Source organism: Pipistrellus hanaki (genome assembly GCF_964339955.1).
Source record: "Pipistrellus hanaki genome assembly, chromosome: 18".
In the NCBI taxonomy this organism is placed as follows: domain Eukaryota; kingdom Metazoa; phylum Chordata; class Mammalia; order Chiroptera; family Vespertilionidae; genus Pipistrellus; species Pipistrellus hanaki.
Window position 1 is genome coordinate 18,568,253 of NC_140520.1, and position 15,720 is coordinate 18,583,972.

The 15,720-nt window shown below is 42.7% G+C and overlaps 1 protein-coding gene across 4 annotated transcripts in view; it reads right to left on the reverse strand.

The window, feature by feature from the left end:
- ASTN1 (astrotactin 1) overlaps positions 1-13,881 on the reverse strand; it is a gene marked incomplete at its 3' end in the record, with an annotated part of 255,598 nt that extends 241,717 nt beyond the window's left edge. For 2 of the 4 annotated variants that reach the window (XM_084866119.1, XM_084866117.1), the window contains exon 1: positions 13,253-13,880. In XM_084866119.1, the coding sequence (XP_084722245.1) occupies positions 13,253-13,808 (556 nt within the window). In that variant the 5' untranslated portion in view covers positions 13,809-13,880. Of the gene's footprint in view, positions 1-13,252 lie in introns of all 4 variants that reach the window. The other 2 variants (XM_084866118.1, XM_084866120.1) reach the window with 2 other exon arrangements.
- Between the last annotated feature and the right edge of the window lie 1,839 nt (positions 13,882-15,720).

Consider the following 15,720-nt stretch of genomic DNA (forward strand, 5'->3'; position numbering starts at 1 on the left):
GTGCGGGGTCAAAATGCAAGGGATCAAGGAGGGGAAAAAGAGGGAAGTCTGTAATATTTTCAACAATAAAGATAATTTTTTTAAAGGTAGTAACACCAACTAATGTTACTCTGTTTGAAGTGTAACAGAGATGTAAACCATGGGTTGCAAAATTCACATGAAAGTTAGTTGATTCTTTGTGAAGTATAGGGTCAGGCCCCATGGAGCTGAGATGCCATGCAACCTAGGTCAGAGCTTCTCAAACTTCTTGGTCTCAGCAATCCATTTCATTCTTAAAAATTATTGAAAACCACAAGTAGCTTTTAGTTATGTGGGTTGTATCTATCAATGTTTACCACATTTAAAGCCAGCACTGAAAAATATTTTATTTATTTTTTACAATATATTTTATTAATTTTTTACACAAAGAAAGGAAGAGGGATAGAGAATTAGAAACATAGATGAGAGAGAAACATCGATCAGCTGCCTCCTGCACACTCCCTACTGGGTATATGCCAGCAACCAAGGTACATGCCCTTGACCAGAATTGAACCTGGGACCCTTGAGTCTGCAGGCCAACACTCTATGCACTGGAACCTGAAACCCTTCAATCCACAGGCCAATGTTCTATCCACTGAGCCAAGCCAGCTAAGGCTGAATGTACCTTTTTTTATTTTACTGATGCATGGTTTTGAAATATCATGCACTAGTCATTTTGAAAATATTGCCTCATGGATTTACATAGATGTTCCAAATGTTGTCACATTTCATTATATAATTGCAATAACTCTCCTTCATTAATAGCTTTCCTGGTCTCATGAGAAACATCTGTAAGTATTGGAAAGCTGTCAAACTCACTATAGCATTTACAAGTTTTGTCATTTTCAGGCTTTTTTTCTCTTGAAAGCTTGGATTTTATCATTAAGTACAAATATTGTCAACTGTTTTCCAATCTCTACGTTCCTTTTCAAGAACACATTGGCCAAATACCCAAGTCTGAATAAATGTAGTTTGCTTATTCTTTTCAAGCAAAAATTGTGGTTATAAGACAAAAGCAGATAATTCAGCTGGTAACTCGAACAATCACTCTTCAGCTTGTAGCACGAAGGCTTTATGTATTCTTCCTATTTTGTCATTTAAGATTACTAAGAAGACAAAGAGTAGAGACTCAATATTTGGTATTGAGACGTAGGTCACACACAGAGGAGGCCAAAGTCATGAGAACTGCAGAGATACACAGTTGGAGCCCTGATACAAGTAAGCCTGACAACCACTTTCATTGACCTGAGCCTGCGAATCCCCTTTATCATGTGCATCAGATGTTTTGTGTTCTCTTACTTGCAATGGAAAAGTCCCAACTAATATGAGGTTAATTTGAGATGGTGCTACAGAAATAGGAACCGCATCCTGGAGTACCTTCCATGCCTTACTGGGAATCCTGAACATTCTTCAGTAAGAATGGTCCCATGCATCAATACAGTAACACAAGATGAAATAACGAGGCTTTTGAGGGTGCCACCCACTGATTTGGGGAGGACACTTTCTATTTTTATGCCTGGCCACATTTGATTTCTTTCAGTTTTACAAAGTATCCTCTTACTTTGAAGAGGTTGTGCATTACCCAAGGAAAGGAGGAGACAATTTTAAGGAAGATCAGCAGTGGCAATTGCCACAGTGTGCCTTTAAGATGAAAAAATAAGAGTGTTCCTTAGAGCCCTAATCGATTTCTCTAAGTGGATAGAGCACTGAACTGTGGACTGAAGGGTCCTGGGTTTGATTCCGGTCAAGGGCACATGCCTGGGTTGTGGGCTGGATCCCCAGTAGGGAGTGCAAGAGGCGGCCAATCAACAATTGTCTCTCATCATTGATGTTTTTTTCTCCCTCTCCCTCTCCCTTCCTCTTTCTAAAATCAATAAGAACATTTTTTTTAAGTGTTCCTTAGACTTAACATTGAGGGACAAAGGCTAACCTCACTGCAGTGAAGCAGACAAGAAGTCAAAAGCCACTGGGAGAGATAAGATACTGATTAAGAAAGTACACACAGGTAAGTGAACAATCTTTTTAAGATAGGAGAAATATGAATATATATCTATAGGTTGCAGAGAAAGGTCTAGGATAGTGGTTGGCAAACTCATTAGTCAACACAGCCGAATATCAACAGTACAATGATTAAAATTTCTCTTGAGAGCCAAATTTTTTAAACTTAAACTTCTTCTAATACCACTTCTTGAAAATAGACTCGCCTAGGCTGTGGTATTTTGTGGAAGAGCCACACTCAAGGAGCCAAAGAGCCGTGTGTGGCTTGGGAGCCGCAGTTTGCCAACCATGGGTTTGGAAAAAGAAGGGTAAAGAAAAAGTAAGATCTAGAAGAGAGAAATTATAGATACAGTGAGGCCCCAGAAGAGGAAGAATTCTTGATGCTGTAAAGACAGACTTATTTATTTTTTGTTTTTTATAACATCCTCAGAGCTACTATGATGGCCAGTACTTAGCAGCTACTAAAAATACTACTGTGTGATGAAAAATTTTGGCAAATCTTCTAAAAACACATTCTTAAAACAGTTCTCATTTCTGAGAAACAAAGTACAAAATATATGGAATGTTTTGTTTCATGAATATCAAAATGAGTCATTGCTCCAATGAGGCATTTTGACCATCTATATCTATCTATCTATCTATCTATCTATCTATCTATCTATCTATCTATATATATATATATAAAAAGAGCCAGGGGCCATCACACCCGAAACAATAGAACTAGAACGGATGACCAAACAGGCGGAGTGAGGCAATAAGCCCAACAGGGGGGGATAGTGAGGGATGACTAAACGAGCAGCAGGCTGCGTGGGGCGACCAGGCTGGCAGAGGATGTTAGTGGGGGATGACCAAATAACTGAATACCAGGCTGAGTGGATCGACCAGGCCAGTGGGGGTGGGGGCGGCAACCATGCTGACGGAGGGGGCGGGGAGTAGTTAGGGGCAACCAGGCTGGTGGGGGGAGGCAGATGGGGGTGACCAGGTTGGCAGGGGGGGCAGTTAGGGGCAATCAGGCCAGCAGGCAGAGGCGGTTAGGGGGGATCAGGCTGGAAGGGGGGGGGCAATTAGGGGTGATTAAGCAGGTAGGCAAGTGAGCAGTTAGGAGCCAGCAGTCCTGAATTGTGAGAGATGTAGGCAGTTAGACATCCCTCAAGGGATCCTGGATTGGAAAGGGTGCAGGCTGGGCTGAGGGGACCTACCCCATTTCATGCACCGGGCCTCTAGTATCTACATAAAGTATAGACATTGAATTGAACAAACAAAAATAACACAATTAGAAAAATAAACTTTGAGTACCTTCTCTCTATAAGGCACTGAACTTGGCTTCAGAAAATTAGGCAAGTTGCCACAAGTGATTTTAAACTGAGTATTAGCTGTAGTTTCAAGGCACTTGGAAATTCCTTTTTAAAATATATTTTTATTGATTTTAGAGAGAGAGGGAGAAGGAGTGGGAGAGAGACATCTATCAGCTGCCTCCTGCATGCCCCTTATTGGGGATTGAGCCCACAACCCAAGCATGTGTCCCAACCAGTAATCAAACTGTTAAGTTTCTTTACAATTACCTATCTGTGCTCACCAATACAGTAGCCAGCAGCCACATGTGGCTAGTGAACACTTGAAATGTGGCTAGTCAATAGTCAACTGAGATGCACTGTAGGCATAAAATACACCCTAGATTTAGAAGACAAAACAAAAAGAATTTAAAATGTCTCATTAATAATTACATATTGATTGTTTATTGAAATAATACTATTTTGAATATAGCATTATTGAATTTTATAAAATATTGGCAGTTGGAGATGAAAAGGTAAGAATGAATGTGGAGGTAGATCTACAAGTTTGGAAGTTGAAGGTGTGTACGAATTATGTCTGTTAGTTTCTATTTTTAAGGTAAAGTATGAGGCAAGGTCTTAAGCAAAGTGTAAATGCTTGACTATTTCTCACATCCTTTTACGCATTTTGATTTTTATGCCTTCTACTCCCTGCTTCCTTGGGCTAAGAGCTCATAATTTATCCCCAAAACTCAGAACCCCCATGCTTACCCAACTAAATCCCATTATCCTTTAATCTCAATGTAGATGATTTTCTCAGGAAAGAATTTCTTATGATCCTGTCTGATTTAGTAGCTCAATACTTATTAAGGAATTAGTTCTGAATTCAGCCATTCCAATCACCAAAGTGGGTAGTGCAGTGGCTAAGATTACAGACTGTAAGTGATTTCAATGCTATTTTAATTTCTAAAGCAAACAAAGGAATACTTTAAAATTATTTTTAGGAAGTAAATGTAAAATTAATACCAAATCCTGACAAAGATACACACACAAATACAAATACACACACACACAAACACACACATAATAAGGCTACTTTACATAGAAATGTTGATGCAAAATATCATTAATAATTAAACAGAATCCAACAGCATTTTACAGAAATAATTCATCATTTACCTAGTGAGTGTTGTTTCAGGAATGCAAAGTTCAATACTAGAAAATCTACTTAGTCATCCTTTTAAGAAATCTAAATGTGATTATAAATACTGAAAACTATTTTAATTAAAAAATTATTTTTGGTAATAAAGAACACTAAATTTTTATTTAAGATTACATTTTTTATCACTTTTAACCCAAACTCCATTATCATAATATCAGACAGCAGGTTTGTTACCATTAAAGTCAGGAAAATATAATAACCCACATTATCATATTCATATTTGACATGGTACTGGAGTTACTACCAGTGCAATTAGACAAGATAATAAAATTAGAAGTATAAACGCTTGAGAGGAAGATATAAAATGATCAATATTTGCATATGATATGTCAGCATAACTAAAACATCCAAAAGCACCAACTGAAGAACTCAGTAGGCAGCATGTTTGAAAATTAAGACACCAACATCAACAGCTTTCATATACACAAATCACAATCATTTAGAATATATCTATAAAAAGAATATACTCCTTTCACAATATCACAAAAAAATAAAATACCTAAAATTAAATCTAGCAATAAATAATATAAGCCCTTCATGAGAAAATATATTCCTTTAAAACTCTAATAAAAGGCAGACTAAAAGACTTCAACTAGCTTCTTAAACAGAAAAACTAAATATCGTAAGAATTATTCCTTAAATGAAAATTTTAACAGGATTTGAATAAAATACCACTAGTGTTTGTTAATCTTGTTTTTTTGTTGTTTATTTTTGCTTGTTTGGCTTTTTTTTTTTTTTTTTTTTTTTTTTTCTTAGAACTAGTCAAAGTTCTTTGAAAATTTACATGAAAATAAATGGCTCGGGAGATGTCCGAGTGCCGGTTTAGACATTGTTCTTGCAATCTGGGACTACTGGCTCCTAACCATTGGCCTGCCTGATTGCCCCCTAACTACTCCCCTGCTGGCCTGATCATCACCTAATGGCTCCCCTGTTGGCCTAACCGCCCCTAACTGCTCCACTGCCTGCCTGATTACCCCTAACCGCCTCTGCCACTGCAGCTCTGTCAGGAAGGACTTCAAAAGGTCGTTTGGCTATCCAGTCTAATTAGCATATTATACTTTTACTAGTGACCTGGTGGACAAAATTCATGCACATTAAAAGGGGATTAATTAGAGGAAGTAATTTAATATTGCTATTTGACCTTTATAATAGAAGTATCAGAGATGAAAGAAAATTAGTAAAATGTATATGAAAACCTTCCTCCTATCAGAGTCTGGGGCTCACCAGGGGACCCAGAGTCAAGTCCCTGCCCACCCACATGTACCTCAAAATCATGTGAAACCCAGACCCAGCCGGCCCCCACCCTATTGGGCTAGATTCAGACTTGACCAGTCCCACCTTTGTCAAATCCTGCTGGGCAGGGGGCATAGCCTCAGGTCCCCTGGCCTGGCACCAGGATGGGGGTGGGCATGGTCTGAGGTTCCCTGTCAAGTCCCACCTGGTGGGGGGTGCAGCCTGAGCTCCCCACAGTCTGGCCCTGGAGTGGGGGTAGCAGCCTGAGGTCCCCTAACCCAGCACCAGGATGGGAAGTGCACCTTGAGGTCCCTGCTCAAGCCCCGCCGGGTGGGGGACATGGCCTGAAGTCCTCTGTCAAGCCTCACCTGGTGTGGGGCACAGCCTGAGATCTCCTGCCTGGCGCTGGGGGGAAGGGAGCAGCATAAGGTCCCCTAGCCCAGCACCAGGACGGGCAGTACACCTTGAGATCCCCTGTCAAGCCCTGCCAGGTGGGGGGGCACAGCCTGAGGTCCCCTGTCAAACCCCGAGGGGGGGAGGAGGAGGATTTAACCTCAGGCCCCTGCTGAGTGCTCATTAAGGCTCCTTATGGGAACTTTGCCTCAGCTGTGAGTACAGCCATCCTTGTGATGGAATGATGGTCAATTAGCATATTCCCTCTTTATTAGATAAGATTAGTATAGATTAGTGGGAGATAAAAGAAAATTCTCTCATTTAGAATAATTCAATATGAGTTATGTAGATACGTTTTTTTTAAAGAGGTAGACCTTAACTCCCCATTCCTTTGGTATGGACTACACATAATAATGTCCTTCAAAAAGTACAGTGTGGACAAAGGGGGAAAGAGTGACTTTAATACCTGACTAGGACTCCTCAAAACTGTCAAGGTCATTAAATCAATTCTAAGAAACTGTCACAGGAAAGTCACCCTTAAGGAGAGGTGATGACCAACTAATGTGGTATACTAGATGGGATTTTGGAACAACAACAAAAAAAGGATATCAGGTAGCCCTAGCTGGTTTGGCTCAGTGAATAGAGTTGGCCTGCAGAATGAAGGGTCCTAGGTTTGATTCTGATCAGAGGCACATGCAGACGTTGCAGGCTCGATACCCAGTAGCAGGCATGCAGGAGGCAGCTGATTAATGATTCACTCTCATCACTGATTTTTCTCCCCCCCGCCTCTCTGAAATTATATATATATATGGTATCAGGTAAAAACTAAGGAAATCTGAATAAAGCATGGACTTAATTATTCATAATATATCAATATTAGTTCTTTAATTGTAACAAATGTATCATACTTAATGTAAAATGTTTATAAAGGGAGGAACTGGATTTGGGGTCTATGAGAATTCTGCATTATCTTTGAAATTTTTCTGTAAGTCTGAAACTTATAAAAATGTGTTGGTTTTTTTTAAAGCAAAATCAAGTAACTGCCAGAATATTTGAAGTCCTTCTTTCCCTCCCTTCACATCATCTTCCATCTCCACCACACATAATACCATCCTTTATTTTGCATTTCTTGCTTCCTTGCTTTTCATAAAAACTTTGCCACGTTTGGATGTCCTTGAACAATCTCTTGTTTTGAATTTTATATAAATGAAATTGTACTGTATGTATTTTTCAGCTAGTAGTTTATCCTCATTTACCATGAAGAGTGTGAGATGTATCCATGTTGGTATATGTGGCTACAGCTCATTTATTTTCATGGCTGAATGATGTATCGTCGGATGACAGTAACATCATGTACATGTCCAGATTCCTGTTAATGGACATTAGGTTGTTTCCAGGTTTTGCTGTGACTAACAATGTTGCTACAAATATTCTTGTGTACACATGTAAGAATTCTAGTACGATAAACACCTTGAAGTGGAATTGCTGAGTTATAAGGTATGCACGTTTTCAACTTTATTTACAATGCCAAATTGTTTACAAAAGTTGTCATGTCAATTTAGATCACCATTGGCAACAATTTACTTTTTCCAAATTTGCTTCTTTGGGAACCTAGGGATCAATAGAGGCACTTTGTTTTTGTTTTTTTCTCACAGTTTTAAACTGTATGTGATTAAAAAATAATGATTATTCTATATTTGTAATAAAAAATAGGGTAATAGATGCTGAATTGTGGTACATGAGAAATTACTAAAAGCCTTAACTAGTCCTGTGAGATTAAACCTCAATATAGTGATTTTTCTACCATCTGTGTGCATATATTTGAACTTGGTGTAAAGGGGAAGAAATAAAGACTTGGCATTTTCTTGCTGAAAAGGTGCCAAGTTTTGTTCTTGTGAACTGGCCTTAATCTAAGATTGGTTTAATTACATCCCTAAAAAGGAGGGAAGGAAGAAAGGAGGATCGAAGGAAGAAAGAAAAAGAGAGGAAAAGAGGAAGGGAAACAGAGAAAGAGGTAGGGAGGAAGGAAGATATAAGCTCTATAAAACAGGTCCTTAATCTTCCCACCAAAGGTGAATAAAGAAATTAAGCTTGTATTTCATTTTTCCTTGAAAAATTCCAATGACTTGAATTTAAGCCATATCAGTATATCCAGAAGAGCATCTGAATTGTAAAATTCATCACTCCCTCATTCAAAATTCCTTTGATGTAAAAAACCTACATTTCTGTAGAGAAACTGTAAAATATTAACACTATGAATTAGTGCATTCTGCTGGCATGAGTGATTTTAAAATCTCACTGAAGACTGCTACCATTCATCCTCCCATGTCTTGGATGGGCTGGCACTCTATACAAATTTGTTTACCAGTACTGTAAATCTAGGCAGCTCACTGTAGCTGAGAACAAAGGAGGGAAAACAAACTGTAAAGTTTCTTTTCAAATGGAGACATGCGTGAAAAGGAATGTTAGGGATGCTTCCTGTTAAGCTAAAACTCAGCACTAAGTAAAACCCTGATATTACATTCAAAGCCAATGGGAAAGCCTAGTAATTGCTCCTCTGCAACTGTACTGGCCTCTGACAGTGGGTTCCAAGCACAAGGCCATGGAATTCCAAGGTCAGTGCCTTGCGAAGGGAGCTAGAACTACAGCAACTTCTGGGTGACTCCATCTGACAGTGGAGCATCCTGATTGCATTTCCATGGGGCCCTTCTAAGAAGAGCACTGGACAAGTCGACTTCACCCACATATCACAACTGCAGATGCTAACACAGCATGGAACGTGGCTACCCAAATGTGGAAACTGCAAATAAAATAAGAACTCCCCTATTCTGCATAGGGAATTAGACTAACTTAAATAATTCTTGATGAAGCTCCCCTGTGCCACATGAAGGTTTATGTGAGATATCACTCCGTGGGCAAGGATATTCAAAAGATTCCTCTATCCAAATGAGGGTGGGTGCCTTCCCTGTTCTAACCATTGCCAGGACTCCTTTTATCCAATTAAGGCACGTAAAACAGTAACAGAGAGAAAGCCTTAATTGCGAACTGACCTGAGTTTGAGCGATGGATCCATCACCTGTTAGCTATGTGACCCTAAGTTACTCAACTTCTCGAATCCTTCCTTTTCTTCTCCACTGGAATACGTGGTGGGGGGAAAGCCAGGAATTGACACCGGATCTATCTTCAAAACCTGTTCTTTTCACCACCACACTGGACTGGTCCAGACGCTTTCAGCAGCACCTTCCTCGTGGGAAGGCACTACAGCTCTGAGGGCAGGCTGATTTATCTTCAGGGGGACCTTCTCCAATCAAAACCCTGACAGCTGAGGCTCAACGCCAAGGCAAGGGAGAAAGCGGTCCGCTGTAAGCTTTACGCATGCGCACACTCGGTAGTTGGGTGCGAGGTGGAGGGGCATCCCTTTCTTTCAAGTAGTGTTAAGACGGGTAAGTTATGTCCTGTCACAGCACAGGAAACCACACTCGCGTGGGGAAGCCACCCTGCACGTTAGCCAGTGGTCTCTAAATCAAACGTGGCTCCCACAGGGGAATGAGCGCTGTTTTTGAAAGCCAAGATACAAAACTAAGGAGGACGGCGGAAATTTTCACTGCCTAACCATGGCAAACTTTGTACATTCTCCTGAGAGGGGCAGAGGGCTTATGTATCTAAATATCTTAAACGCGAAATTACAGTCCTCTCACGATGCTGTAGGGAGTTTTACAGCACCGCGGAAACAGGTGTAGATTACCTCGCTTACGCCTGCCGGCCAGGGTAAGGGCCGCAACGGTGCAATCAGTATTTGTGAGAAGAAAGGCACGCCTCCACTGGAAACGTTCAAATTCAAAAAACACTTTAAAACTATGTAACCAAACAAAGCACAACTGAAAGTCGCATATGCCCCTAGCACCTACAGTATTTGCAAACCTTACCTCCATCAGGAGACTCCGGTACCCCTTCGGCTGCCAGCTCTGGGTTATCCAACAAGCAAGAGGGCCACTGTGAGGCCGCAATGGCCGCTGGGAGTGGGCTGCACTGCGTTCTGCGTCATCAGCCTCGAGAACCACGCCCCCCTCCACGGAGCCAGGTGCGGTCCTCCCCACTCTCCTACCACAGGCTGATCTCCATCCCGGCCATACACAGGCCACTCCCACCACCTTCTTTACTCAGCTGTTTGCAATGATGCCAAATGGCTTCACCTTATCCCAGGCCAAGCCAAATCAAATCTACCTTTAATTCCGAACATCTGTGTTTTGTAGTCCATGAATAGAGCATAGAAGTGGACGAAGACTGCTTTGGAGGGTAGGGAAAGGCTTCGTAGAGATGTGACATGGGTGCAGGTTTAAGAAGAATGGATGACTGACTGCCAAGTGGAGAAGGCAGGGAAGGCCTTCTGGGCAGAAGGAACAGCATGTGCAAAGTCGTGAGAGAGTCCTGCAAGGCCATAGCAGGCTTGCAGAAATAAGGCTGGAGAAGCTGGTTGCAGCTGGAAGACCCTTGTCTGCCTCACTGAAGTGGCAGAATTTGATCCTGGAGACGAAAGGAAGCCAAAAGATCTGATTTTGGTCAAGGGCCCTAGACAAGCTCATGTCTTCATGGTGTCTGATCTAATCATGCAAGTATCTCCTTCCTCAACCTTCCTGTGCCACACAATCAGGTGTTCTTACTTGCAGCTCTTAAAGCATCTCAGTTTGTGTTTCCACTGACTAGAGAACACTTGAGGGTGGGAATCTTTTAGTTTTTTAACTTCTATGTCTTAATAATGTCCAAACAAGTAGATGCTCAATAAATTCCCAGGGTTGACTGATTCGAATTTTTTCCAGGGGATAAAAGCAAACTATGTTCCAGAGATACGAGTAAGAAGGGCTCAAAATCTAAGTTACCATAGCCCTTAAGATTGGCTACAAGTGTTAGGACCCGGGACCACAAAAGTTAACTTCAAAAGCAACTACACTTGAGTCTACATTCCATGAATTTGGTTTCCTCTCCCTTTCTGCCCAGCTTTGCCCCACCACTCAAGCTGATTCCCTCCAACTCCCCTGGGAATACTGGGCCACAAGGAACAGGTACCAGCTCATCTCTGGTTCTTACACACCCCACTGGCTGGGAGGGTGGCGGACAATCAATGCATTTAGTAAGTGCATCTGGATCTAAAGTAAGAGAGAGCGCCTGTTCCTGTGTATAAATGCCAAGTTGCAAGAGGTTACCATAGCAACTCCAGCAGGGTGCTGCAGTGGGCAGCTTTGCACAGAGGTGCAGGAAATCCATTCTTTAACATCTGGGTTTTTTGCTGTGAACACTGGATCCTAATAGGCACATCATGGCTTTAGGCCTTAGCTTTGGGATTCTGCAAAAACAAGGAAGTGGAATTTTGAATATTTGCTAATCTTCCTTTTTTTATGTACCACTCATGTTCCTTTTCAGCACAGTAAACACTGCTTGTGAAGCCAAAAAAAAACAGGCTCTTTAGAAACACATAACTCCCTATACTCATTCTTATGTACTATGATGAACAGATTGTACTTGCATATCAGCAGGACTTTGCCATGAAATTTACATCCACTGAATAACCAGCAATGCACACTGTAATGAGCAGCATATTCACAATGTCTCCATTATTCCCATCAGTCCCTGGTTCTCATTATGTTACAAGTACATTTTTAATGCAAAAATAAATAACGCCATCAAGAGCGTAGGTGTTCTTAATGGGGTTGCCTTAGCAGCACTCTCGGAACTGTAAACCAACTTTTCAAAGGCCAGGCAATTTCAGAAATAGTTTTTCCACAAGGGGGGGAGGGGAGTGAAGGTTTACTCACCCACTTCTTGATGTGTTCAGTGTGAAGATATCTCTTGTGAAGAAAGAGCATGAGAAGATGTTGAACAACATTCCAAGTGTAGCTCTAACGTACATGTGGCCATCAGGAGGCCATGTCCCTGCAAAGTGAGCCCTAGTTGGTAGGTCATTAAGCAGCTAAAACAGTCTCCTAGACATTTGAATTATTTGTTCTTGAATCTAGAGACTCACTTGTGGTTATCTCTGAATTCTCTCCTGGGCAAAATAAGCATGACTTACACCATCACTGAAGAAATGGATCGCATAGTAGAGAGCTACACGTGTGCATGGAAAAGTGAGGGAAGTTTTGGTTAAACGAAGTCACATGAACCTCTGCAAAGGCGCTGCAAGGCACCTTTGCAATTTGGAAGTGGAAAGGGGGTTGGGGATTAGAAGTGAGGTAGAGTTTCCTGTACCTGAAGGAGTTTCGTGGCCTAAGAAAATTATGTACCAAGAGAGATACATAAATAGACAAGCAAGCACAGGAAAGAAGGAAAAGCTCTTGCCCAGGGAGGCAGGTGTGCAGGAATGCCTAGGCCTATCTAAGGTGTCCTGGGGAACAAAGAGGATGCCAGTATCCATGGAGTTCAGCTGGATGACTTCTTTATCCATGGACTTGTGAGGTGGCATGGAGATGTGGACATGGCTGTTAAACATGTAGGTATGAAGGCAGGACGTGCCAGGATGGACACCAGGGGTATGGGGAACTTGAGTGTTCTGAAGAAAGGCCAGAGAGAGTGTCAGTCAGTTACCTGGTGACAGAAAAGGAGCTCTCAATGAGTGAAGACCAGAGACCCGGCCAATGCAATGTGGCCTGCACATGCCTGGCAAGGTGACAAAGGGATGTCTGTCTCCTACTCCCCCAGGAAATGCTGTGGGTGGAGTGGGTATCCAAGGGGTGTGAAGGGAAGGACTGAGCATGAGGCCAGGGAGTCCGGAGAAAGGCTGCGCGGGTAGCAGCACACAAGTGCTGTCCATGTGCACCTGAATGAGAGCTGGGAGGTCAGGGATGGGAGAGGTTTCTGAGAGACTGGCAACCTGTTCCTTTGAGTCACGGCAGCTGAGGGAGGATGAGGGCCCACTGTACAGGTAGGATGTGGGAAGGAGCCAGGCGCACTGAGGCGCTAACCTGCAAGTGGGTGAGGAGAATGCCTGGAAGGGGGAGGATCCAGCGAGGTGAGGGTGGGGGAGGGGAGGTCGCCGGCCTGTGGGTGGGTAGAGCGAGCCAATGTGGGGGGTGGGGGTGCCCGGCCAGCGCCTCGGGCCGCCACAACGTTCCCCGGGACTCACCCAGCACGAAGTAGGGCAGCTCCGTGTTCTCCAGATCGTCCACCACGACCATTTCTCCAGGGAAGTCGTTGCGCACAGAGAAGAGGAGCTTGGGCTCGGAGGCCGAGGGGCTGTGCATGATGCTCAGGTCGTTCTCGCGCAGGAAGGGCAGCGCCGACACCGTGATGCTTTTGAGCTTGCACTCCAGCTCCTTGGAGGGATCCGCGTCGCCCACCGCCGTGGCCAGCACCGCCGCCGGCCCCCAGCAGCAGGCGAGCAGGGCGCAGAGCCCGACTAAAGCCATCTTGAGCCGGGCGCCTTCCTCCCAGCGCCGCGAAGGTGGGGGAGGACGCGAGGCGAGCGGGGAGGGCGCGAGCGGGCGCGCGCGGGAGGCGGGGGCGGTCGGGAGGGGACGCGCAGCCGGGGAGCCCAGGTTCCCCCCACCGGAGGCCGCTGGCAGCGCGGGGCTGGGGCGCTGACGCCTGGAGAGCCCTCGTTCTTTGTTTCTCTGAGCTGCTAATCCCGGGAAGGGGAAAAGGAGGGGGTGGGAGAGGAGAAAAACGGGAAGGAAAGACATGGGGAGGAAGGGAGCCTAGGATTCTAGGGGAGCAGATCAGTCCCCAGCTGGCTACCCTGGGCCAAGCCTTTCTTCTCCTCTGCCTCCCTAGGGAGGAGCTCGGTCTTGGCCATTAACTACCAGCAAGGCATTTTTTAGAAATGGATCTAAAATCTCCCCTCAAGCAACATCATCCAGATGGTTGGGAAGGGCGCAAACACACATACGCCTTAAAGTGCTTATTCAAAGCAAGTGGTGGTGGTGGTGGTGGTGGTGGTGGTGGTGGTGTGTGTGTGTGTGTGTTACCCCCAGTTATTTTGTGGACATAGGTGGTCCCATTCTGTCTTGTTTAAACCACTAGTTGGACTTGTATACCGGATAAGCCCGTGCTGGGATAAACACAGTGTGTATTTTTACTCAACACTAACTTTGCAGAAATAGTTAAAGAAAAGGTTATATAGATAAATATAGATGGAGAGGTAGATATGAACAACAGAGAGCAAAGCCAGTCTACTGCACACAGTGAGCAGGAGACTGGAACTTTCATTTGCAACTTCTCTCTGCCTCTTTGTTCCATTTTTGTTATAAATGTTATATATGTTGTAACCAATATACTAATAAAGATGACTTGGGGGTGCTGGAATAAATGTTGAGCCTTTAATTTTAGAGAATCCAGTAAAGTGAACGGAATTGAGAGAAAAGGAGACAAACCAAAGTTTCGAAGCATCTGAACAAATGGAAAAGGACTAAAAGAATATCCTTGGGTAGGGGCCAAGTCCAGCCCAGTCCAATCAAAGAATAGAACTGAACAGATAAAAGCAACAATAACAGCAAAAACACGTATAAGTTTTGTTTCCTTTAGTGCTGGGCAGTGTTGCCTTAGAGTGATGACCTTATGCAATAAACAACGGTAGAAAATGACATTTATGTGTGCTGGAATCTGATCTCTAAGGGAACTTTCACATGGTAACAAATAACTTTTTGAAGGGTATACCCCTCAACCATCTTGATTCAATGCTGACTTAAATACTAGTGATATAAGGCTATTATAGGTAATTCTTACTCCTTATGAATTTATTGGACCACACTCTTCAAAGAGGACCCCTATTTTAGAAACAATTTCATTCTTATCCTTCCTGGTATCAATTCATTAGCATATGTGAATGCATGTCCTTAAAAAAAAAAAAAAAAAGCTTTGCCATATATTTAACAAAGTTACTCTAATTGATGGACTAATTGATGGACGGGGATAGAGAAAATGAACCATGATTACCATAAAAAGAAAAACTTTATTGCAAATCTGAATCTGATGTATCTGGGAACTAACCCAGAGGTATATTACCATGTAGCATTGCAAACTCCTGCAAAGCAGATTTATCAGCTAATGACCTTTCTAAAACTCTTCCTCATCTTCATTGCTCCCCAAGGAAGTAGTGAAGTAGAGAAAGACTCCATAATACGTTTTCCCTTCTCTCACTAGCATAAAAAGTTATATCAAACCTAGTTATATAAGATTTATCATTGAAAAATTAGGGTCAATGCCAGGAAAACACACTTGTTCCTAGAATGTGAGAAATAGTGAGAAACTACCAGATCATCTATTAATCCAGTCTTTTGTTTAATACATGAGGAAAATTAGGCCAGTGAAATAATTGGGTCATCTACCCAAGATCAATCTGCTAAGAAGGGGTAGAGATAACACATATTTCTTTCCTTAGTGCTCTTGCCACTATGTGGTTATGGTAGAGCACCCAAGAATTATCACTGGGTTCTGTGGGTCATCATAACTCATTCAGTAAACATGCAAACATGCAAACCTATCATATGCTGGGCATTAGGCTAGGCATGGACAGATATTGGGGGGGGGGGTGTTTCTAATAAATCAATATTTAGTATTCTATGCTTATCTATAGTTATTTTTACATGCTTATTG